This window comes from Salarias fasciatus, chromosome 5 (assembly GCF_902148845.1).
Source record: "Salarias fasciatus chromosome 5, fSalaFa1.1, whole genome shotgun sequence".
Lineage (NCBI taxonomy): Eukaryota > Metazoa > Chordata > Actinopteri > Blenniiformes > Blenniidae > Salarias > Salarias fasciatus.
In genome coordinates this window covers 3,448,950-3,472,197 of record NC_043749.1, presented here as the reverse complement: position 1 = coordinate 3,472,197, position 23,248 = coordinate 3,448,950, and the positions used below count along the sequence as shown (strand labels likewise).

General features: G+C 47.1%; 1 protein-coding gene across 1 annotated transcript; it reads right to left on the bottom strand.

Moving 5' to 3' along the window:
- Window positions 1-3,642: 3,642 nt before the first annotated feature.
- On the bottom strand, window positions 3,643-22,987 carry rybpb (RING1 and YY1 binding protein b). Its single transcript, XM_030091627.1, has 5 exons — window positions 22,825-22,987; window positions 22,081-22,206; window positions 7,720-8,025; window positions 7,077-7,175; window positions 3,643-6,582 (listed from the first exon to the last, which is right to left on the bottom strand). The coding sequence occupies exons 1-5, from the start codon at window positions 22,848-22,850 to the stop codon at window positions 6,333-6,335; spliced, it is 807 nt and encodes a 268-aa protein (XP_029947487.1). The 5' UTR covers window positions 22,851-22,987; the 3' UTR covers window positions 3,643-6,332.
- Window positions 22,988-23,248: the final 261 nt, after the last annotated feature.

Here is a 23,248-nt window from a genome sequence, read left to right as displayed (position 1 = left end):
CAAACACTTCGCCAACTTCATCGTCAGTTCATTCGAAGGTCAACGATCAGGTGGCAGACGAACAGACGCTTCCTCTTCACTATTCTTTGACATTATTACAGATGAGATTTCTGATACTCATGTAGAAAGTCTCTTAATAGCTGTGGTTTTCATCCCTGTTGGATGGTTTAAAAAAAACAAAAAACACCTGAAACCCATTTTCCAGCCCTCCAGTCTGACAGAGCAGATTATTAGACGTAATACACTCAATCAGCTGACTGACTCCTTCGATTTTCCCTCTCGACAGACGGTCCGGCGCTCAGACCGGCGGAGCCGGGCTGTCAGCTGGTGTTACGCAGCCTGTTAAACCGACGCCACTGGAAACTTCACAGCGCATCTGAAGGAAGCCCGGTTGGCTTCGGCCTCACAAGCCTCTGGATTTTCTTCCCTGTCTGCAGATGTTCAGCCCTTCCTCCACATGTGGATGCGTTCCTGGTTCGGGCTGGCAGAGGCGGGAGGAACACATCGTCTGACTTTAGTGGAATCTTCCTTTGATCAGAGGTGTAGAAATCCTAAAGAAAACTCAGGGTTGGTTGAAGAGCCTGGACTTGTAACTCCCTGAACATTTAACCGTATTTGAAAAAGAAGCCTTAATGAAAGAAACCATGGTGACGACGTCCTCTGGAACTTAAACGACACCTTGCTTCATCTTTGCTCCATCACATCTCACAGCTATTTCATTTTATGGCTTGAAAACCACCCTATATGTTAGGCTTTTGCCCTTGCTACTTGGGCAGTGACCTGAAAGCAATCTTCATTTTATTATGCACTCCATTTATCCCTCAAGGGGGAGATTCTCCCTGCTCCTGGTCCTGAGCGGCCCTGGAGCAGCTGGGTTAAGTATCAGGGCTCAAGGAGACCTGCGGATATACAGCGGGAGGACGGACCGGAATATCCTGCCAGGGCTCAGGAGCAGCAGCTGTAACAGCTTTTCTTCTTCTTCTTTACAGTCCAGAAATTATAAAGTTGAGTTAACGTGTGGATGGGCACACACACGGCCGACGCATTACCTGAGAAATGTAATCTGTGCTCAAGGTCTGCAGAGCGACTGGCTGTTCAGAGACAGGCCGAAGGACGAGCAGGAGACACTTGAAACGGGCGGCAGGTCAACACCGGCGGGTTTTTATCGACATGGACTCATCTCAGCTGCTCCCGGCTGCTCGGTGCAGAGACAAAGGTCATATCTGAAGAGGTTTCCTCTGGACGGAGGACATTTACATGATCAGTTGACTGTACATAAGCGGGGCTGGTGGGATCACATCCATCAACCCGTCCGTCTTTCTCGCCCATGAAGACATGAACGAAGCAGGGGGCGGAGTGGTGTAGTCTGACTGAGTTTTCCTGATAAACACGCCGGAGCTTTTCGTGACTCGTCTGTTTCTTTGAAGTGACGACGTTAACCGCGACGCCACGTCTCTCAACACAGCATCAAAGAGACGTGACGAACGAGGGATGACTGTCGTTGACACATTCAGTTCTGAAACCGCCGGCTTCCAAAAAGCTCCTCTGCAGGCGGAGTCTGGCGGTTTGCTCAGAATAGCATCACACTGCTTCAGGTGCTTCGTCACGTCGTTCTGAGCTGGTGACCCGTCTTTAACCGCCATGCAAATAACAGCTTCTGCTGCTTGGAACTGGACTGCGATTGAAGCAAAGGCTCAACGGCGAATCATCGAGTGGGAAATCCACTTTGTTTGTCTATTTATATTTCTTTTAAACTTCACACCATTGAAGTCAATGTCAAGAGTGTTCCATGTTTCAGTTGTTTCCTTTACAGTCTGAATAAAGAAAACATTTCAGGAAGTGTGGGTTTGAGGAGGTGTGACACACATAAATACTCTATTTCAAAGTAAAAAACTCTGAAATCCCTTCGTGTTTTAAACTTATTTTACAAAACCTGAGAGACTGTTAAATGTCTTTACATACTAAAACAGTAAATCACGTTTGCCAACTGACAGGTTGGAAAATCTGGTTAAACTGTTCTCTTTCTGGTACTTCAGTTGCTGTTTATCATCACACAAAATTATCCTGTGGCTAAATTTACCGACTAGGATCAGTGTGAGTAATAATGCGCCTTCGTCTGTCATATTTTCTACATACAGCAGTACCTGGAGGAGATGCAAAACCACCGTTTGACCGCAGCAGACCGGGAACCCCTGACAAAATGCTCTGAACAATCTACAAATCTCAATTCCGTATTCTTACACTGCTTTACTGCTTTTAGTAAGATTTCTCCGTCCAGCATTTCCCTGTGTGCATACTGAATTTATTTAGGGTTAGTCTTGACATGGTTATACGGTATTTAATTAGCAGATTAACAGGACTTTAAGCTGTATATGTCAAAATTGCATTGTGAAAAGAGAAAAAGCATTTATAGCTTGCACTGGTGGATAATATGCATTTATTTTACTGCGCTCTGATATACAGTAATTATTGAGTCAATTATCCCGGTCCGGCAGCTCTTTATAGTCCAGGAAATAAGTTCTTCGTATTTACTTCGGTTTAATGTAAATTACTACCCTGTGTGGAGCAATGCTAAAGTTTCCCCTCTATGATTAATAAAGAATTTCTATTCGATTCCACAACATATTTCACTTGCTCCCCGATATACTCCACCCTCTGGTGGGTGTCATTACAGAGGTAATTACAGTTCAACCTGTCGGTGGTTTATGATGCTGTGCACGACATTCCTGCAGAAACAGTCATGAGCAACGCTCCAGTCACGTCTGTTAAAACCTGGAAAAGTCACTTTAGAGCTGCTTGTGTTCGTAGTGGAACTCTCGTAGTGTGTGTCGGATGAACGACCGATTCTCTGGGCTCAGTCAGGTGTTGGTGTACATCTCCATCCATCCATCCACCTTCTGGGAGACAGCAGCCTCTCTAAATCCATCATTTGCAGGAGTTTCTCTCCTCCATCGACTTGGATATTTATGGAAGTGATCAGCGGTGGAGGAAGGCGGTCGCTTGGCCGGAGCTTTTAGACGCTACATTAGACGGCTGCTAACCAGCCCCTGGAGGGAGGCGATGATTGAAGGCTGCTGTCAATACCAGGGATCCCTCAAGTCATGTGTCGCTGCAACAGGGAGGACTGTCCACACACACACAAACACACACACACACACACACACACGCTCTCTCTGGGGCATCCCGATCAATAGCAGCCATCTTCGATCCATATACATGTCCCATTATCTGATGGAGCGTGCGTCCGTAAACACACCGTCCGAGAGGGATCGATAAAGCACACAGCAGACGGGGAATAGATAACTTTAACAATTTTATTTGTGAAAAACTACAAGCAAAATTCATAAATAGACATTTCTATTTGAAGCGGAGGAGAAATGATGGGGTTAGCCTATAAGCGCAAAGTCGTGCACATGCCAGAAACATGTATTAGTTTTTAACATTATAAGCTAGGACAAGGAGCCGTGATCTGCTGAAAATGCCGCGTACATTTCCACACCAGGAACAGAATGTGACCATTTCACAAGGGGAAACAATGACACGTCAGCTAGAAACTCCCAAAGAAAACAAAACAAAACAAAACAAAAACAAAAAAAAAAACTGGATTAAACAAAGAATGGATTATTGTACTGTCCCTACAATTTTTTTTCCATTTTTTTTTTCTCTTTTAAAACCGAGCAATAACTTCTGAAAGCATTGTACAAGACATCGTTATAGGAAGAAATGAGTTCATATAATACACTTAATTGGAAATTCACGTTTAAGGTTATACAGTCAGTAAACAAGCATTCTATATTTGGGTCTCTGACAAACAAAGCTAAAAAATGTAACCATCTTTACACAGTAAATTAAGGTTACTGGTCGCACACAAGAACAGAACTGCTTGCGCGGGAAGGAAACGGGAAACAAAAGACTTCAGCTCCGATGCCATTATTCATAGTGTTTTTAAAATTCTATGTACAAGCAATAATTCATATACTCAGCAAAATGGCCATTAGTCAATAATTTAACAATGAATCCTTTCAGGTGGAGTACTCAGTCAAAGTGAAGGTGGTTGCAGATAAGGCAGGTGGAAAGTCGACCTCTCAGGCCTATTTCTCAGAAGATTGCATTACAAAGCAGGGTTTATTCTTTTTTTTTTTCCTTTTTTCTTCTTTTAATTCTCTGTAAAAAGTGGACAAAATCCAGACCCCGACAGTCCCCAGTCCCCCTCCCCGCCCCCCTTAAACTATTCACATTGCTTTTCCTCACTTTGAACACTGATTCCATATTTGTAAAGTACATAATTACATATTTAACCACAGCTTAGAAGCAGAGGAGGAAGAAGAAGGAGAAAAAAAAAAAAAAATCAACACACGTCTCCCGGACCTGAAACATCGCTCACGACACACATGATTATCGTCCCGAGGAGAACAAGGGGTGGGGGGGGGGCTGTCTTTTTCTGGTGGGTGTTTTAACCTCGTCTAACCTGGTTTTGGAGGCAGCGGAGCGGCGCTGCGGTGGTCCGGCAGAGAGGGGGGGGGGAGGGGCGGGATCACTAAGGCCAAAGTCTTAAAAACCACCAGCAGGGCTCAGTTTCTCCTCCGCCCCTCCCCCCCCTCCACCCACACCTCACACCAGTGGACAAGAAGAACACCATTTACATGGATTATATTAGTCTTTATTTAAACTGTTATTCATCTCACACATTAGATAATTGCATTTCAAATTGTTATTCATCTGTCTATGTATCATGTCAATATGAAATTCCTTTGGTCCTTCAATAAATAAAACTAAGATATCATATACACATTTATTCTTTATACAATTTCATACAGTTTGAAAGGAAATTAGGTTGGTCTAAGTATCAGCTAAGGTGAACGTGAATTAAAACCCTTAAATAAGCCTTGCTGTTAGAAAATTGAAAGAACAGTTGACTTCTATTAACTACTGCAGATTTTTTTTTTTTTTTTTGCCTTCAATGACAGGAGTCTTAAATTAATACAAATAAGGAGGAAAAAAAAAAAAAACCCAACAGGTCGACTGAACCGTCGGTCTGAGTGAAGCTTTGTGTTTTCTGGATGGAGGATGACGAAGGTTCAGAGAGAGGAACGTGGAATCGATTCACAACAGCTGGACACAGCAGGTCTATTTTACAGTTCGATATGGTTTCACCAAGTGGAACTGCCCAGAGCCGTCCTTCAGTCACGACAGAGAAACAGAAACAATAAGAGAAAAAAGCTCCAGAGCCGGGGGGGGGGGGGGGGGGGGGGGGGGTGGGGGGGGGTGGGGGGTGGGGGGGGTGGGGAGGGGGGGGGGGGTGGGGAGGGGGAGGGGGGGGGTCCGCTCTGCCTCCGGCCTCAAGAAAACCTCCGGATCCAGGAAGGGAATGCAGAAAATATCAACAGCTTTTAGTGTTTTACACAACGGCCTACACTGTACACTTAGAGGACAGGAGAGACTGGGGAGCAGACCTGCTCAAGCGCACTAAATCCCAGACGGTCTGGTCGGGGAGGGGTGGGGTGGGGTGTCTGGGCTTCCTGCGGCGCCCCGTCAGTGTTCGGAGTCACAGACGCCGCGGTCCGGCGAGGGCGAATTTCATTCAGCGAGCGAATCCCAGATCTGCAAAACCGCTTCACAGTGTATCTAGCACCAGTGTGTGTCTGTATATGTGTGTGTGTGTGTGTGTGTGTGTGTCTTGTCCGATCGCTTTCAAGCTGCAATATTAAAAACACTGAGGGAACGAAGGGGGTCGGCAGAGCTACACAGCAAAGCGTCAACATAAAAAGGAGAATATCAAAGTATACAGGTGCAACAGGTAATAAATAAGGGTAATAATAGTTTAAAGTTATTAAAATGTCGGTGGTTATTGTGCCCAGCGGAGAATTCTTCTTTACAAAAACAAAAAACAAAACAAAAAAAAGTCGACTTGGCCTCACATCCACGTACAAATATAAAACAATACATACAAGTGTCTGGATGCTACCGCAGGGACGGGGGGGGGGGGGGGGGGGGGGGGGGGGGCAGACGGTAATCCATAAAGCTCAGCTCTCCTCTTCTCCTCTCGCCTGTGCCACAGGGTGGAACCACCGGGGGGAAAGTGGTCTCCCGAGCAGGGGGGGTGTGTTTGTTCCCCCCTCAACGACAGGCACATTGCACTGTTCCTCTCCATCCAGCCAGGGGAGGGGGGAGGGGGAGGGGGTGGAATGGAGGGCGATGGGAAGGGTGAGCTCCCCCCCACCTCTGAGGGGATCCGTAGTGTCCAGAAACACGGGAGAAGGGTTGGCGTGAGCTGGAGGGTCGGGGTCGGGGCAGGGGGGGGGCGCGGTTCGGGGGCGGGGCGGGGGCGGGGCTCAGAACGACTCGTCGTGCCCCACGGACAGGTCTCCTTTGGGGGTGGAGGCGCGTGACGAGCCCTTGTCCATGCTCTCGGAGCCGGAGCTCTGGTGCTGCTGTTCGGAGCCGGCGCCGGATGTGATGGTGGACGAGGACGTGGACGAGGAGCGCGTCTTCTCCTTAAAGTCTGTTATGATCACCGTCACGTTGCCCACGGTGATGGCCAGCTGCTGCGCGGTGCTCCGGTCCACGTTCTTCAGCTTGGGCCTGAGCCGCAAAACAAACACACACACACAGACACACACACACACACACAGAGGAACAGCGTTAAGAAGAGACATTCTCCGAGGCGCCGAGCGCCGCCATGTCAACAGAAACCAGAACACTGCAGAAGTTTCTGTTTTCAACTGGAAACGTTTTATGGGACTTTATCACCAGAGGCGTCAAAGCTCAGTGTGTGTGTGTGTGTGTGTGTGTACACAGGTGGGGGTGGGGGGTGGGGGTGGGGGTGGGGATTCCAGCTCTGTGGGGGCGGTTACTCTAAATTGCTCAATTTATCGGGTGACACACCAACAGTCAGAACAAGTGTGTGAAAAGTGAGAGTGGGTGTTTAGTGTAAAAGATCATCTGTGAATCACTTGAGGTTTTTCCACCAACCCTGTGCTGCCTGAGTTTCTAAATCAAGACGAGCTGTGCAGTCAGAGAAGTCAAAGTGTGATCAAACCAAGAGGAGGAGCAGAGACAGACAAGCTGCTTCCTACCTGGAAATGTGAGAGTTCTTGTTGGTCTTGCTTGCCGATTTGCCAGACTGTATGCTGTGTTTGTCACTGGGTGGACCCTGGTGGTTCTCTGATTTGGGTCTGTAGGGGGAAAAACACACACACATACACACCAAACATGTAAAACAAGCAGAGCAGACATGGAGCCTCGTCACACTTGGCCTCGACTGCACCCGGCATTAGTGTGCAATCTAATCTGATGGATGGTAACCCGACACGACGCGACCTCGTGAAGGTGCGAAGGCACTAAATGAGGAAGGACTGAGAGGCACATGTGGCCGGGGACCTACGAAACCACAGCCAACACAAGTGGAAATGCAAATGTGCTGCCAACACACACATCTAAGCACATATGGCTGAGCATCGGTGCGTGTCTCTGCATGATAACGCGGGCCGCAGACGATTAACAGCTTGTGTGGAGGTTTGATTTCCAGTCTGCATCTGGAAAGGTCTCCATCACGATCTGAATGTTTGCTCGCACTGAGAGACAGCGAGCGCTCACCGATCTCACTGCAATGTGATCCACAGTGAGGGAATCAGCGGGCCCGTTTCCACCTGGCCTTTAAACGGGTCTCGGTGGGGGTACATGTGATCTGAGTGTGGTGACCGGGATGCGTTCACTGACCTGGTCTTTTTGCTGTTGGGTTTCTTCGTGACAGCCGGGCTGATGTCCTTCTCTCTGTCGGGTTTCTCTTTGATGGGTTGCTCCTTTTCGCTCTTCTCCTTCTCGTGGACGTCTCCCTCCGGCCTGACTGGCTCCGCACGCTCGCCCTCCGGACGTCCCTCGCCGATGGCTCGCTCTCCGTCGCCGTCCGGGCGCTCCTTGTCCGAACGCTCGCTCCTCTCTCTTCGCTCCTTCTTGGGTGGGGGAGGCATGGGATACTGCTGGGCCACCTGCTGTGCGACCAGCTGGGAGTTGATCCTGGGTTTCCTGCGGAGAAGATCCAGGACACAAACACGGATTAGCCTCTAGTAGTGCAGCGGCGAGCCTCCTCTGGCCGCACGCCGCCGCCGCTCCACCGCTCCAGCTGACCCAGAGAGCGGAGCGCGCCTCCAGGCCATAAGCTGCGGCGGCTCCCGGCGGCCGCAGAGGTCGGCGTCACGCCGCCACTTCCTGGTGGAGCGGCTCTGTTTTGAGGGCTAATCTCATTAGCCGGCGGTTGTAATAAAATGAATGCCCAGGATCACAAGGTGGGACATTTGCTGCACGTCACTTCGGCCCTCTAATCTGATTACAGCAGGGCTGGCCCCATTTGTCACAGGCTGACAATCAGCTGGATGTGGTGCTGCTGCTCTGCTCGCTCAGCTCACCACCAACCACAGCCGCTCTTTCACTGTTTTGGTTATTACTCATTAGAAGTAACAATTACAAACCAGAACTTCTAATTCTGCTCATTCTCAGAACCGAAGGTGATGAATATCGCCAGTGGATTTCCATTCAGATGAGATCGCAGTATGAAAACAGTTTTTCTGTGGAGTAAACACCGAGCTGCTACAAACAGCAGCAGCATTTCCTGTCGTCAGCTGCGTGCAGACCGAAGTGCTAAACCCCAGCCAGCACACACACCTGCAGCATAATGGACACCAGCTGGCAGCGTGAGGCAGGGGGGCGGAGACGGGGAGCGGCGGAGGACCTCGTCGGGCCGGGGAGGACGGCTGCAGCTTCCCGGAGACCAAACTGCAGCCAGCAACACGGATAATCACAAGCCAGTGCTGGGCAAGCATGGCGAGGAGTAAAACCACAAGTACGCTCGCACACACAAACATGCACTCCAGAAGCCCGACGTGCAAACAGACAGGCTGGCACGGCCCGACGGCCGCTCAGGAGGCCTTTCAGCGGGAGCACAACACGTCAGACCAGCTCGCCGAGTGTACCCGGCACTTCTGCAGCCAACTCTCCTCTTGGCAGGAAGAGTTTTTGTGATATCCCGGCGGAGCGCGCGAGAGGAGGGCTCTTGATCCTTGATCCCGGCTCTGTTAGAGGAGACCTGCGGTCAATCGCCGAGCAGAGAAAGTTGAGGAAACTCTGCTTGTTTAAGCATCAGTGCAGATAAACAAGTGTTGCTACTGGAAAATGAAGCTCCGATGTGTCGGCCTGATTTCAGAGGCTTGCTGCGGAGAGCCGCTTTCAGACGGAGGCTTAAGTGGTTTCCCTCAGCGCTCCACTTTGGCAGCAACATATTGCCCATCCAGTTACTCCTGTTTTCTCGCACATCTTCCACAATTGACTCTCCACTCCCTGCTCGTCTCTGGCCTGTGCTAACAGAGCACTTAGAACCTCTACGTTTCGTCCACCTTAAGCTCTCCCTGCTCTCTTCCTGCTGTGGTCTGTTACTTACTGAAGGGAGCGGGAGGTGGAGCTGATCAAAAGGCAATCAATCGGGGTATAATAGAGCATCATGTTGTAATGCGCGCACTACACGCCAATCAATAGAGCAGCTGGGGTGAATACTAATGAGCTCCGGGCTGTGGATCCCACCTCCATTAACTGCTCAGCTTGTCGGGGGTCTGGACGTTCGTTTCTTCCTGACTTTACAGTGGACGAGCTTTTCCTTTTCCCATCAGATACATTACAACTCCCATCTCAACTTGTCAGTAATTACTTCCTCTGCGGAGCATCGAGGACCCTGATTTAAATCCCTCTTGGAGATGTAACAATGTTTAATTTTTAAAGACAGAAAGCAATCACTGCCAATTTTATACAGATGAAAATGTTCCATACCAAATGAAAATATTTGACAATAATGTATATCCACAAACTTATAAGCAGCTTACGGAAGAAATGCTTGTGTTTGTACTGACAACATGAATTATATGTACAACTTTGTAATTTTAAAGCCAATTTAGCTATATTTTGTAAAAAATCAAAATCAGCAGACCTAGAATAAAACTTACATGTTCTATAAAAATGAATACAGTCTTTCTGATATCTGAATAGAATAATTACTCAGTGACGTTTTCTGAATGTTTCTTGACTTGTGATAATCTCAAAACACTACACAGCCACAGAAATCTGAGTTAGTGATATTGTTCCGGTGAAATCAAAATGCTTTTCCAGGAGCAACTCATCTCCTGACAAACTGTTCGAGAGTCTCTGATCTCATCGATCTTTTTCCCCAATTGCAACCCTCCCTGTGACTTCTCCTTCACCATTCCCAGTGAGATTTGTTCTTGACATCAATATCAGACACCGGTGCTTTTTGGTCTTATCTTGAAGACTTCCTATTTCTCTAGAAAACACTGATAACAGTCTGGAATCAGTTTACTAATTCTTTGTATAAAGCAGGATTTATTTCTGGTTGTTAGTGAGACAGTAGTGAAGCTTTCGGCTTTGATGCAATTCAACTCTTTAAAAAGTTTATCCTTGATCCCAGCAATAAAATTTCTGTGGCTCATTCCACTGACATTTTTTCACTGAAGTTAAAAAATTTTACAAAATGACCCTTTTGCATTCTGAAAATCTGTGAAAAATTGTTATTCCTGCATACAAAAAAAAAACATTAAAAAGCATAAATTATACGCACAGCATCAATTGTTTAACTTTGAATACTCAGCACAGAAGTGTTTCCTGTTTAGATAAGGATCCAAACCCACAATTCCAGTGACGTTATTGTAAAAATTTAAGTCCAACCACACTTCAGACCGAAGATGAAACAAAGTGATGCCTTCTGATGTCGTTTCACCATTTAGGGAATATACCGAAGCCTACCTGGGAAACTCAACAACCTTTCCAAAGTCACTCACCAAGGAAAACTTGATTAAGTTATTCTGTTCATCCTAAACACTGTAAATAAATCAAATGACACAGCTCAGCCACCAAAGAGATAGTTGAGATACTCGATAATGAAGGGCTGATGTTGTGTTTACAGCACCAGCTGTGTGTGCAGTGAATGCTACATTAGTAAGCCCCGCACTGAGCCAACACTGCCATTAAAAAAAATGTCAGATTAAAGCAACTGTCTCCAGGGGGGTAGTTCTCCCGATCCCACCCCTGTTCCGTGGATCTCCCGAGGGAGTGGAGCGGCTCCCCCGAGCCCACCCCGATCCAAAGTCAACATCTTGAGGGGGAAATTGCCAGCATGCCTCTGGTGAGAAAGCATGAGCAAGAATTCAGGTTTTTGTGGGAAGCAGCTCGGGTTACCTCAGAATGCAGTCGTGATCGCAGCTACAGTGCTGACATGTGCTCACCCACACGCAGTATACCCTCATGTTTCTCCAACCCACAGGCCATGAGTAAACACACTGCCATCACACTCCGCATCCAACGGGACCAGAAATAATCTGGTTTGGCAGCGAGAGCTGTTAAGTCGAGGAGGTGATGAATGAGCGGGTGAGTGGCTGATTGACGGACTGATAAGCTGCGTGCCTCCTTCGCCTTTTGATGGCCCGGTCAGAGCCGGAGATTTGTGTGTGCGGTGGCAGGAGCTGCCTTGGTGATTCAGTGCCAGCTGTAAGTCAGCCATGAGTCGCTCCTGGCATGGCAGAGCCACCGCGCTCTTACTGCCCCATCATTTATTTACTGACCACACTTGCAGCGCTTCTCTGTGGCTCATTAACATGGCTGGGGCTTTAGCTGCGACACCGCAAGAGTGTGCCACTTTATTTTATTAAACAGCAGTGGCCCTGGACAGCTGGATAAAGTCTCCCACTTAAAAAACACACACTCGTGCATGAATTTTAAATCCATCACAGATTATGTTTAAATTATTGTTCACACTGTCGAGTGCAGGGCATAGAATGTGCTAATTAAGCTGAAAATTACTTTACTACTGAGCCTAAACTGTTTCAAACATCCAAATGAAATGGGAAACATCTATACAGCAACTCGAGGAGCAGGAAATGACACCGGGAGAAGGACCAGGAGTGAACCCCAGGGCCCAATTGTAGAAATTGCTCCAACCTCCCACTGCTGCCAATATATTCCTGGGGAATCTGTGTGTGTGTGTGTGTAGGTGTCAAGTGTGTAAAGCCTGCTGTTGAATCATTTCCCACTGTGAGGGCTTACAGCATATTACCTCCCCTTCGCACAACAATAGGCTGTGACTGACAGCTCCTCCTATGCTTACCCCTAAATTCCACCATCCCTGGGGGTGAAGGAGGAGGACAAGTGGGGAGCTTCCCTCCACAGGAGGCCCTGAAATAACTATCATCATGCTTAAAAGCTCCTAATTCAGTCAGACTGACACCCGTAGTTAAGACCGCTCCACACAACCTAAAGCCGTCACACTGGCAGACACACATTTCTCACTGGTCAGGAGCTGCTGAGAGCACGAGGAGGAGAAAGCGGTCCATTCAGGGAGAGAGGAGACGGGAGGGAGGACCGGCCTCTCCACACAGACCAAAAACAATGAGTCCGACCGCTTCATAGAACTATTAAGTAATAAGCCGGCCGAGAGGACACTTGATCAAGAATATATATATTTATATATATATATATATATATATATATATATATATATATATATATATATATATATATGTATGTATATAAACGTGTGTGTGTGTGTGTGTGTGTGTGTGTGTGTGTGTGTGTGAGTGTGTTTGGTGAGAGGGAGAGACGAAAGGAAAGCCCTCATTAACACAGCTCTTTTATTTGAAGTGCTGTGTGGAGGACAAGCAATTATTTCCTGCCAGGCTGAGTGAATGCAGCAGCAGACAGCTGAGCGAAGAGAGGAGACACACACACACACACACACACACACACACACACACACACACACACACTTCTTCAACCACTTCAAAATTTGCAGACAACCACGTCCAGCCTGCAAAATCATGACATTCTTTTAGATGTTTCAAGAACTCGAACCCCCGATTTATATTCATTCAGTAGTGACATAGTGTCTCATTCAAACGTGCGCACGCACACACACACACACACACACACACACACACACACACACACCACACACACACACACACACACACACACACACACACACACACACACACACACACACACACACACACACACACACACACACACACACACACACACACACACACACACACACACACACACACACAGGGAGGACAGAGCGACCATCACAGCCTCAGCCTGGAGCATGTGAAAGTGCCACAGGGCTGCAGTTTGATCACACTGGCTTGGTGTGACACGGCGGCAATCATCCAACTGATCGTCGACACGCGCTCGTCTGTGTCAACACTTGCTTTACGCCTTGATCATTATGTAGAAACACGCGACGCCGCTCCCTTCCCCCTAACCCTACCCCGCTGCCAGTGTGGAGGGTGATGGAGCTGAGCCCAGATTTGCCTCTGCTGCTCTGAATTTGTTAAGTAGTCAGCTGGCGGATTTATCTGTGCACTCCATTGTTCTCCAGCGAGCGGCCGGGACGCAGAGAGCGGGGATCATGGAGGGTTTCAACGCTGCGGGGAAAGATGAGATAAACTGGATGGACTGCTCGCCCCGCAGTGTGGAAACTCACTCCAAATGTGTGAATCAGCAGAAAAATCAAACAGTAGCTACTATTAATCATTGATTTCAATGTTCATCGAAATCACTGGGGTGGGCTGGGCACATTTACATGTCGGTCATTTACTCAGCTAATACATAAACTGCCCAGTCAGAAACCAAAGTGAAGCTGAGAAAGTGGGGAAGCAGTAAAACCTTCATATACTGCATCAGTCAACCAGCACAAATAGCAAGACATTTTAATCCCAGACACTGACAAAATGTTGTCTTTATGTCTGAAGGCGAAAATGCATCTAAAACTATAAAAGCAATCAAACAAATGAGATCAGAAGAAGGTTCTTCAATAAAAACACATGAGCAACCTCAGACCTTCATTCATTCACTGGGAGGAAGGATGTGAAATAGCAGTGGCTGGTGGAGCTCAGGTTACCCCGAGAGGAGAATGTGTGTGTGAGTGTGTGTGTGTGTGTGTGTGTGTGTGTGTGTGTGTGTGTGTGTGTGTCTGTGTGTGTGTGAGAGAGAGAGTGTGATTGGGAGTGCTGCTGTCACCTCCAGCCAAGCGTGGTGGAAGTAATGTGTGTGAGTGTGTGAGTGAGTGAGTGCACTGCGAAGGTTGAATGAGGATAGCACCTCAAGAGCAGCCCGGGGCGATCGCTCCTCTCCATTCATTCCCACTGCTCACCAGAGGCATTAAGCATTCATCCCTTCATCTGCCCCTTCCAGTCAGGATTTGGAGGGCTTAATGGTCGCATCGATTCTCCCCGTCGGCCCCCACCTGCTCCTGGTGTGATGGCTAAAAGCTGGAAAAACTGTTTTTAGTGGCTGCAACTAAATTAATAATCAGCATTTGAATGAAAATATATATTCATGTGTTTCCTGAAGAACTATTGTGACTGAAGATGAATGCTGCTTTTGTTCAGTGATTGACATTAAACATCACTGCTAACTGTGCATGTATAAAGTATAAAGCAGCCCTTTCTGTTTCTTTGTCAGTCTAACAAATGAGATGTGCAATCTGACAAAACTTTGTAATTCCATTCTCTGCATGCGGCTTTGTCTTGGCTGGTGTGTGCATGTGCATGTGCACGGTTGCATGTGTGTGTCCACAGAGTGCATTAGCCCCTCTGCTCTCCCTGCTGCTATCTTTACCTGCTGGTCTATTTCTGGCTGACAGCTGAAGCCTGAAAATCTCTCCCGGAGGTTTCACAGAAAACACTTGTATTTACCAACAGTTGGCTGGGAATCTTTTTTTTTTCCCCCCAATTGTGCATTTGATTCTTGTGAGACTTCATCCCAGCTTGTACAGGATGAGCATGTCTCTGTGTAATTACAAAAGTAAAGAAACACACACATACAGAGGAGAAGGGAGGGCGGGACAGAGATTAGATTAGCAAAAACTGTTTGATTGCTGGTAATGACAGCTTGAAGAAGACAAACAGAAGCCTTATTACACCACTCTGATTAACCAGAATAACCTTTGGCTACGCCCCTGAAAACAGATCACTACGGATTTATACTCAAACACACAAATATTTCATAGCTCAGACTTATGTCGACTGGAAGCCAGTGATGCTCAATGAAGGCAGCATGAGGAGTTCTCCAAGGGTTACTACTTGGACTATTTTTATTTTTCTGTCCTCCCTGGGCCGGATAATGAAGCTCACACCCACATGCTTCTATTAACCCCGGAGACTCTAATGATATCAAGACATGCCACGATTGCTTTTGGAACTTCACAAACTGGATGGCCTGGAATTTCCTGCAACTCAGCAATGATGAAACCGCAGGGATTATTGCCAGCTGTAACTGAGTAAGCACTCTGTGTCATTATTCTCAATAACCTTTAATACGCATGTTAACACCTTTGTTCAGACATGCCTTCTTGAATCTTGACAGAAGTTACAGGTGCTCGTCTACATCTTCCTCCGATAACCTTGACACTGGCAATCGTGCTTTTGATTAAACTCCTTTGCAGGCTCCTTTAGAAAAGTCTGAATTCAAATAGTATGTGTAGACTGTCCTACATCAGCAGCCAAAATCCCTCGTTAGAATGAAATAAAATAAAATTTAAAAAAGAAGTTCAGTCCTTGTACTCCTCATTTCACTGTTACACTTGATGTCCAAATTGAAGGTAATTCTACCCCAAACTTCCATGACAGATATGCTTGAGGGCGAAGAATGACTTTCTTTCCTGTGGGAAGCCCTTACTCCCCCCTTCTGTATCTTGCCTGCAAAGCAGTTTGTAGCTTCGAAGCTTCTGGAAGATAATTATGAACAATTTAGTATGCCGAAAAAAGATTAAGTGAGACTGCTGTGTTTCATGTGCTGCGGTCAGCTGACTGTTTCACTATTCTTCTGATGCACAGAACAGCTGATTGGTGGTAGTGGATTGATGTTACAGGGGAAGTTTGTCACCTCACATTAACCAACTTTAAAAAGTGTGTGCAAATATCTATCAGCCACAGTTAACACAACACTACTTTCCCTAAGAAAGTGCAGTTTAGCAATAAAAAGCTGCCTTTTCCCTCAATGTCACTCTCTAGTTCTAAAAAACCAGAGGGAGCAAAACGTCTCATGACATTAGAGTTAAACGTTTGCACAAAATTTGTTTCCAAAAAAAGGCACCAGATATACTTCCTGCAGGCTAAAACTGGCTGACTGAGCAAAGTGTGAAAATTACAAATAAGGCTTCAATTCAAATATTTAAAGAAGTAACTGCTGTTTCTGGGTTAGTTACTGAGTGACTGTTTAAGAAAAAGGAGCATAAAATAAGTAAAAAATAAAATAAGCAGCATCAGTACACTGAGGGTGAATTTCTAAAGACAAACATGAGGAAATGTTGGTTCTTGAGAAGCAGCAGGATTTTGCCAATGTTAACTTCAAGAGAAACATCATTGCGGAGAGAATATCTGATCTTTCTTGCACTCCACAGTTATTCCTCACACACACATATGTTCAAGTTATGCCAACGTTGAACATCTGAACAGAATCTCAACTTCTCCACAACTGTCAGCTGGCATGTTTTTCTGCTTATGGACAGGCTCAAGGAGTAACAGTATCCAAGCGAAATTAGGTCTGTGATGGATAATCCTGGAAAGAAATGTTTCACTGTGCGTCTGCCTGTGCATTAAAGACGCCTCATTCTCACTTTGACATATCTCTCCAGGACTGACCTTTCCAGCTACCAGCTGCCTGGCATGGCACAGACTAACAACAAGTCACTGCAAAGGCACTGAGCACATTTGCTCTCCTTCCATCAGCAGCACTGTCACTTCACTCAGCATCACTCATTTATTTTCCTCCCCCCTTTGTCTTCCTCCCGGCTGGTGCTTCACTTTCTCCTCACGCCTCAGCACCACCTTCCCTAAATCCCACTCTTCTGAGTAGGTCTCATCTGCCCCTGTGTTGGCCCTCTCCTGCTGCTCGCCCCTGGTGTGTGTGAATTATGTGTGAAGAAAGCCCGGTCACTGTGTCTCCGCTGCCGTGCTGTCACACAGCCCGGCTTGGACAAACAGATCACGGAGCAGCGCTGCTGAAAGGGGGGAAGGCTCTGGTGTTCAACACCAGGGGAGTGACAACAAGCAGGCAAACAAAAGCAAGATGTAAGGAAAGCAAACACCAAGCGGTAGAGTCCAGAGTGACTGCTGCAGCCAAGACTCAAATCTTAAAAGAAGGATAGCATGAACCTGGCTGTACCTGAAAGAAAATCAATTGGATCAAAGACAAGGCTCTGATTTAGTTTGTTTACTAACATCTGCAGAGAATGACAAGTGAAGCGTTGGTGGCTGTTGTCCAATGGATGGATGGATGATTGGATGAATGGGTGGAGCTGGTGGAGTCCGGTCTCTCTCGCTGGCTGGGTAATGATGTGCTTCGTTCTGCTTTCGCCCCTGGAGACTCTCAGCTGAGTGAGCACGCCCTCCCCTCTCTCCCCCTCTCTTCCACACGGACACACAAACGTCCAGCCGCCGCGCTCCAGCCTGTCCTTTAACTCTGTTCTTTTCCTTGTCCTCTTTTGCCCTCCTCTCGTCCTCAGCCCTTCAGCGAGCTGCAGCTCCACATCTCCCTCGCTCCCTCTCTTTGTCCTCACATGCCTCGTTCTGTATTTTCCAGAGCCTCCTCACTCCCTCTCTCCTTGTCCTCATGTGCCTCCTTCCTGTATTTTCCGGAGCCTCTTGTCTCCCCTCGCTGTCACACTCATTTGCTTGCCTCATCTTTTTCCCTGAATGGGAGGAGCCCCCAAATTCAACAGCTCTCTCCCTCTCTCAACATTTCTCTGTTCTGTCAGATTGCCAAATTGGCTATTGTATTTAATCACTCACACACTGCCAAATCCCATGAAGTAATTAAGAACTTTTAAATCCGGCAATTAACATGTAAAGATTAGGGCTACCCACTCGTGCTCAGGGCTTTAGTGCAGATGCTGATAATGCTGGATAAGCAAAAGCAGTTCCCTGCGAGTGGGGGGTGGGGTGCTTCTGAGGGGAGGCGGCAACGGGTTGTGGGGGAGGTGGTGGTGGAAGGGGGGCGAGGATATGAATTGAGCGCCAGCATGTCCCTCTTATGTAATTCCATTATCCCAGACAATTTGCCTTAATGTGACAGTGCTAGAATCCACAGATTATAATGACTCTATTCAATCATTGGAGAAGACAAGACGGGCACACACACCAAAACACACACACAAACACGGAGACAAGCTGCAATTACCCCCCCCCCCCCCCGAATAATTGTCGTCCTTGAAAACACACACACACACACACACACTGGTATATTTTATCTGCCATGACTAATAAGTTGAATATCAGGCATGTTTCAGCCATCCTGTTTTCTGCTTATCTTGTAATCTACTTCCATGTTATGGAGCTTTATGAGTTTCCGCTTAGGTTCTTTGTATGAAGCCACAGGCTTAATGTAATACACATTGCCCTCTGCAGTCGTGAAGAACTACAATAAGTAGTTACTGCTTAATTACATGTGTTTACCATTGTCATCTACGATGTATGACAGCAGACTGCAGAAGCCACAGGTGACTGATATGATTTGTTTTGATTCGTAGCACAGCCTCACCCGATCACCAAGAACTCCAAAAGCTAGTTGTCATTCCAGAGAAGCCCGCTGACGTTAAGAGAATGAAGAGTTGTGTTGAAGAACATATATTCACTGGACTCAGCTCCAAACAGCAGGCTTATCGAGCAGCATGCCCATGATTCCTTTTTCTAATCGGATTCAGAAATCAGACTGTTCCATTTACATGAACATTGAATAAAGTCATATTAATATGTACCAATAATATCATCCAAGAAAGGAACAGTCCATTGAAACTTCTTAACTGTGACGCTGACCATTTGGGACATGCACACATGTTCGTATTGAAAGAGTCTATCTGAAGAAACTTTCATCATGTTCAAAGTCTGGTCAGGAAGCATGGGGTGTTTTATCCTGTGCATTAACCAGCTGTTTCTTGGAGCTATCACTCTGCTTAAAGCGTCACACGATGGCATTACATAACTGACCTGTGCAGCCAGGATAATCTGACTCTAACTTGTTCAGCAAGGAATTTGTTTCCAAACAATTCTAATCAGATTAGAATCTTTTGACAGATGTGCTTACATTATGCATTTTCATTGTGAACAGGCTGTTCAGTCCAATTATCTGTGTCAGTTCCTGATATTTAACACCTTAAAAAAAGAAAAAATAACACATTTCTCATACTTTAAAACTAGTTGAACTCACAGTCATCAACTAATCAGAGATTTTAATCAGATTCCTCTATGAAAACACTGCAATTGTAATATAAGCATACTGAGTAACATGGTTTATTTTGGACTTCTGTTGAAAACTATTCAACAGTTGAAAAGTGCACAGTGCTAATCAATTGCGATGGTTCAGGTTCTGCAGCTGTGCAGCAACCCAAGCTTCAAATAAACTGAGCAGTATTTAACTTGTTTATTTAATCAAATCACAGCGCTGCATTTTGTTCACACATGAGAGTCATCCATTTATACAGTTTTATATAAAGCGGAGATGAAACAGAGCCGAAATGGTTGGCTACAGAGCAGCAGAGCGCAGATAACAACACAGCAGTCAAAGACTGAGGTACCTCAAGACTTCCTGTGATCCCCGCCATCAATCAAGTTTAGAGGGCTCCTAATGGTTTCACTGTGGGCCTCGGGGCTGCCAGAGGTGCATACCAAACACCGCCACAAAGCAAACTCACGCACAGCGAAACAGTGTCACATTCACACGGTGACCGGGTTCAGACACCAGTAACATTTGAATATGATAGCACCCACTGCATGGGGGATGCTAATGGAGGCCCTTCTCCAATTACCAAAGAAGAGAGCACTGAATGCAGGGGCTGAACAACCCCGGCTGCTTGGACTTGTAGATTAGCAATGAGGTCAGGTGCAAAAAAAAAAAAAAAAAAAGGAGCGCGCTTGTTTCAGAGTCAGAATGGCAGAGGCTAGATTTTGCCTACTTGGGGATCATGTTTCATCACCGAGCAAGACTCGGTCAACAGGTTCATTAAGGCTGTGCTCGCCGAGTGAGGAAGGGGCCTCTCGCTGCATGCTGATGCCACCGCCAGAGTTTCGCTCTCGTTAACGCACAGCCTTGACTCTATTAGCGCATATCACAGACATAACACCCCTCATCCCAAAGACGTAGCTCACCTTCCAATCGGTAGGGAACAAACCCGAGAGTTAAATTGTAAACCGCCATCTTTTGATCACCATGTTACACACTGGCTCTGTTATCCTAATTAGCACCTGTAGAAACAACTCGTTTTGATTGCTGGTGATGCCCATAATATCAGTTTCTCTTCTCCTTACTGTGTTCCTGTCAATAAGCAACAAGTGGACAGAGCAACTATCTACACAAAGCAAACGTTACAAACACAATCATATCACAGCGGCCGCACAAATCAATACATATGCTAAGCCATCTTGAAGTAAACACAAAATGATGATCCAAATTAAACTTCAATTTCGACTCCTCACCAGCAGCCAGAAACTCCAATTAGTGAGCACACGTGTCCTCATGCATAAACGCTCATTCAAAGTAGAGCACCAGATAAAAGCGGCGAAGCAAACATCCACACACCGCCGTAAGTGTAAATCATTTTGCTGAGAGCATCTCGCTTCGTCCCCTGCTTTGCTGGAATACATCAAGCAGTGAAGAAAAAGACGGGCTAATTAGCTCCCATTATAATAAGAGGCAGCAGCACGAATACACAACTTTAATCAAAGGTTTAACTGTTCAGATCAAACAGCGAATGTGTGACAATCACTCCAGTGATGTCATGTGCTCCCTTTTACCAAATACAGACAAACCAGGCTGTTTCCAAAACGTGGTGGTGGGGGGGGGGGGGGGGGGGGGGGGGGGGGGGCAGGATGGCTATAATACGACGCACTCGTCTCCGCTTCCTGCTTTCATGCAGCGTGCTCAGCCTACATCATCAGCTGTGGTCTTAAGATACACGCTGCTGGGAAAAGATCACAGAGGGAGGGGGGAGGGGAACCAGACAAGTTCGATGGAGCTCAGTCTCTTTGGACTGCCAGTGCACCAGCATTGTTGTGTGCCAGTCAAGCCACTTATTGTGAAACCACAGCCAGAAAGGTTAGAGAGCATGAGGACTTGTCAACAAACCCACAAATGACTCATCCGTCTCTCTTTCACCATGCGAGCAACCAAACGCGCCGCCGGAGCACAGAAAGAGTAGGTGTCAGCATGTACGCACACACAAAAACCGAAAGGGAATCCCATCACAAGTTCATATTAAATGATGATTTCATCTCGGTTTCCCATAAGATGACGAGGACTTCTGCTGACATCATTGAAAAAGAAAAAGAAAAAAAAAGTCAAGCGCTGGGAAAATGTTACTATAACTGAGCACAGACACGTGAATCAACTCTTGAGTTTAAAGAGTAAAGAATGAAGTTTACATTTGAAACAAATAAACCTGATGAGCATCCTTTCAGTGTCCCACTGGGCTCGACACAAAAGGTTCAAAAAAAGGGAAAAATCCACCAGCTCACGCAGGACACACCTGACCCGCCAGTATGAGAAAAGCATCCCTGCAATCCTACAGGTAGGTGAGATGCCCATGCATGCATTCACCTTGTTTCACTCCAAGAGGCTCCTCCGATGGCTCTGTGTGGATGCACTGAAGCTGCACAGCCATCATCAAGTACGGTCCCTCTTCCCCACCCCACCCCTTCCTCACCCACCTCCGGCTATAGTGAGAGAGGCAGCCAGCCTTCCTACACCGAGCACTAAAAAAGAAAAAGGCAAAGCGATGAGACGGAGAAGAGAGTCGGGATAATCCAGACGATATTGTGCGAGACTGTCCATCAACAAGTACCCCCCTCCATCCGCTCGGAGACAAACAAGGCTGTCGATCAAAGTTGTCATTCCCTCAAATTGCGATGCAATGCTGCTGCTGTTGCTGCTGCTGCAGCCAGGCAGGCAGGCAGGGGAAAAACGAGACGCTCAGACGAGAGAGAGAGAGAGAGGAAAAGAGAGAGAGAGGGGGTGAGGGAGCTACGTTACCTTGTGGATGTGCCCTTCCTCACATCGCAGATGCTGCATTTGAAAGCCTCGGCGGTGTTCCTGAAGGTGCACACGCTACAGTCCCAGTAGCCGTCGTCCGCGGTCTGTTTGGCTTGTCTTTTTGGCCTGAGCGAAAACAAAAAGGTCAAGTTAGTTTGGTTAATACACCACCTAACACATCTCACCCAAAAAGGTGTAGACTGTGAAGATCGGAACGTCCCGGCGTGTAATAAAACCGAGACACGGCGCGACACAAAGCGCGTCCCGGAGGTTGTCATTAATATTTGGGGCTGGAGTCCCGGAGAGGACAGCTCCCCGGTGGATAAATCTCCCCGGTGCCAAGCGGGGCGACTGTCCACACCGTCCGATTGTATCGCCAGCTAGGCTAGCAGGCAGGCAGGCAGGCAAGCCTCGCTACAAAATTTCGGCATCGAAGCTTAGCATGTCGGCTAACCAAACCAATATCAAACAATGCCCATTTCGACATTGACCCTCCAAAAGGCTTCGTCGAGACGGAAGAGCGTTTCGGGGAATGCCAGGCGTCTCCTCGGAAAAAATTCCCTTTGTCTGTTAAGTGACGGTAGTAGGGAGCGAGAAGCCGCCATAGTGACTGCACTATTCTAGCTAGCTGTGGCATACCAAGTGAAAAAGGGAGAAACGATCCCTGCGTGAGAGAAACGCATCCAAATATCGAGCCCCACACGCACGAAACCGGCCGAAAACGACAGCGGGCGGCCGCATTACCTGGTAGGGCTCTTCTTGTCGCCCATGGTGAAGAGTAGTCCTCGAAAATAAGCAGAAAAAGGGGGCCTCCGTTAATTGTCAGTGTAGTAGGATCCAGATAGAGCCGTTGCTAGAGCCGTTGCTGAAGCTGTTGGCAGACAGGCTCCACTCAGCGCTGGCTCGAGGCACGGCACAGCGACTGACTGCACTGCACCACGTGACCGGCCGCCGGCCAATCACAGCGCGGAGGGCTTTAAAAGTCTGGATGGATGTTTAGGAGCTATTTTAATAACCACGAGAGATATCTGACAGACCTCAGATCACACACACACACACACACACACACACACACTGAAAGACAGACAGACACACTCACGACTCACACACACGCACGGACTGACAGACACACACACTCACGCGCGCACACACACACACACACACACTC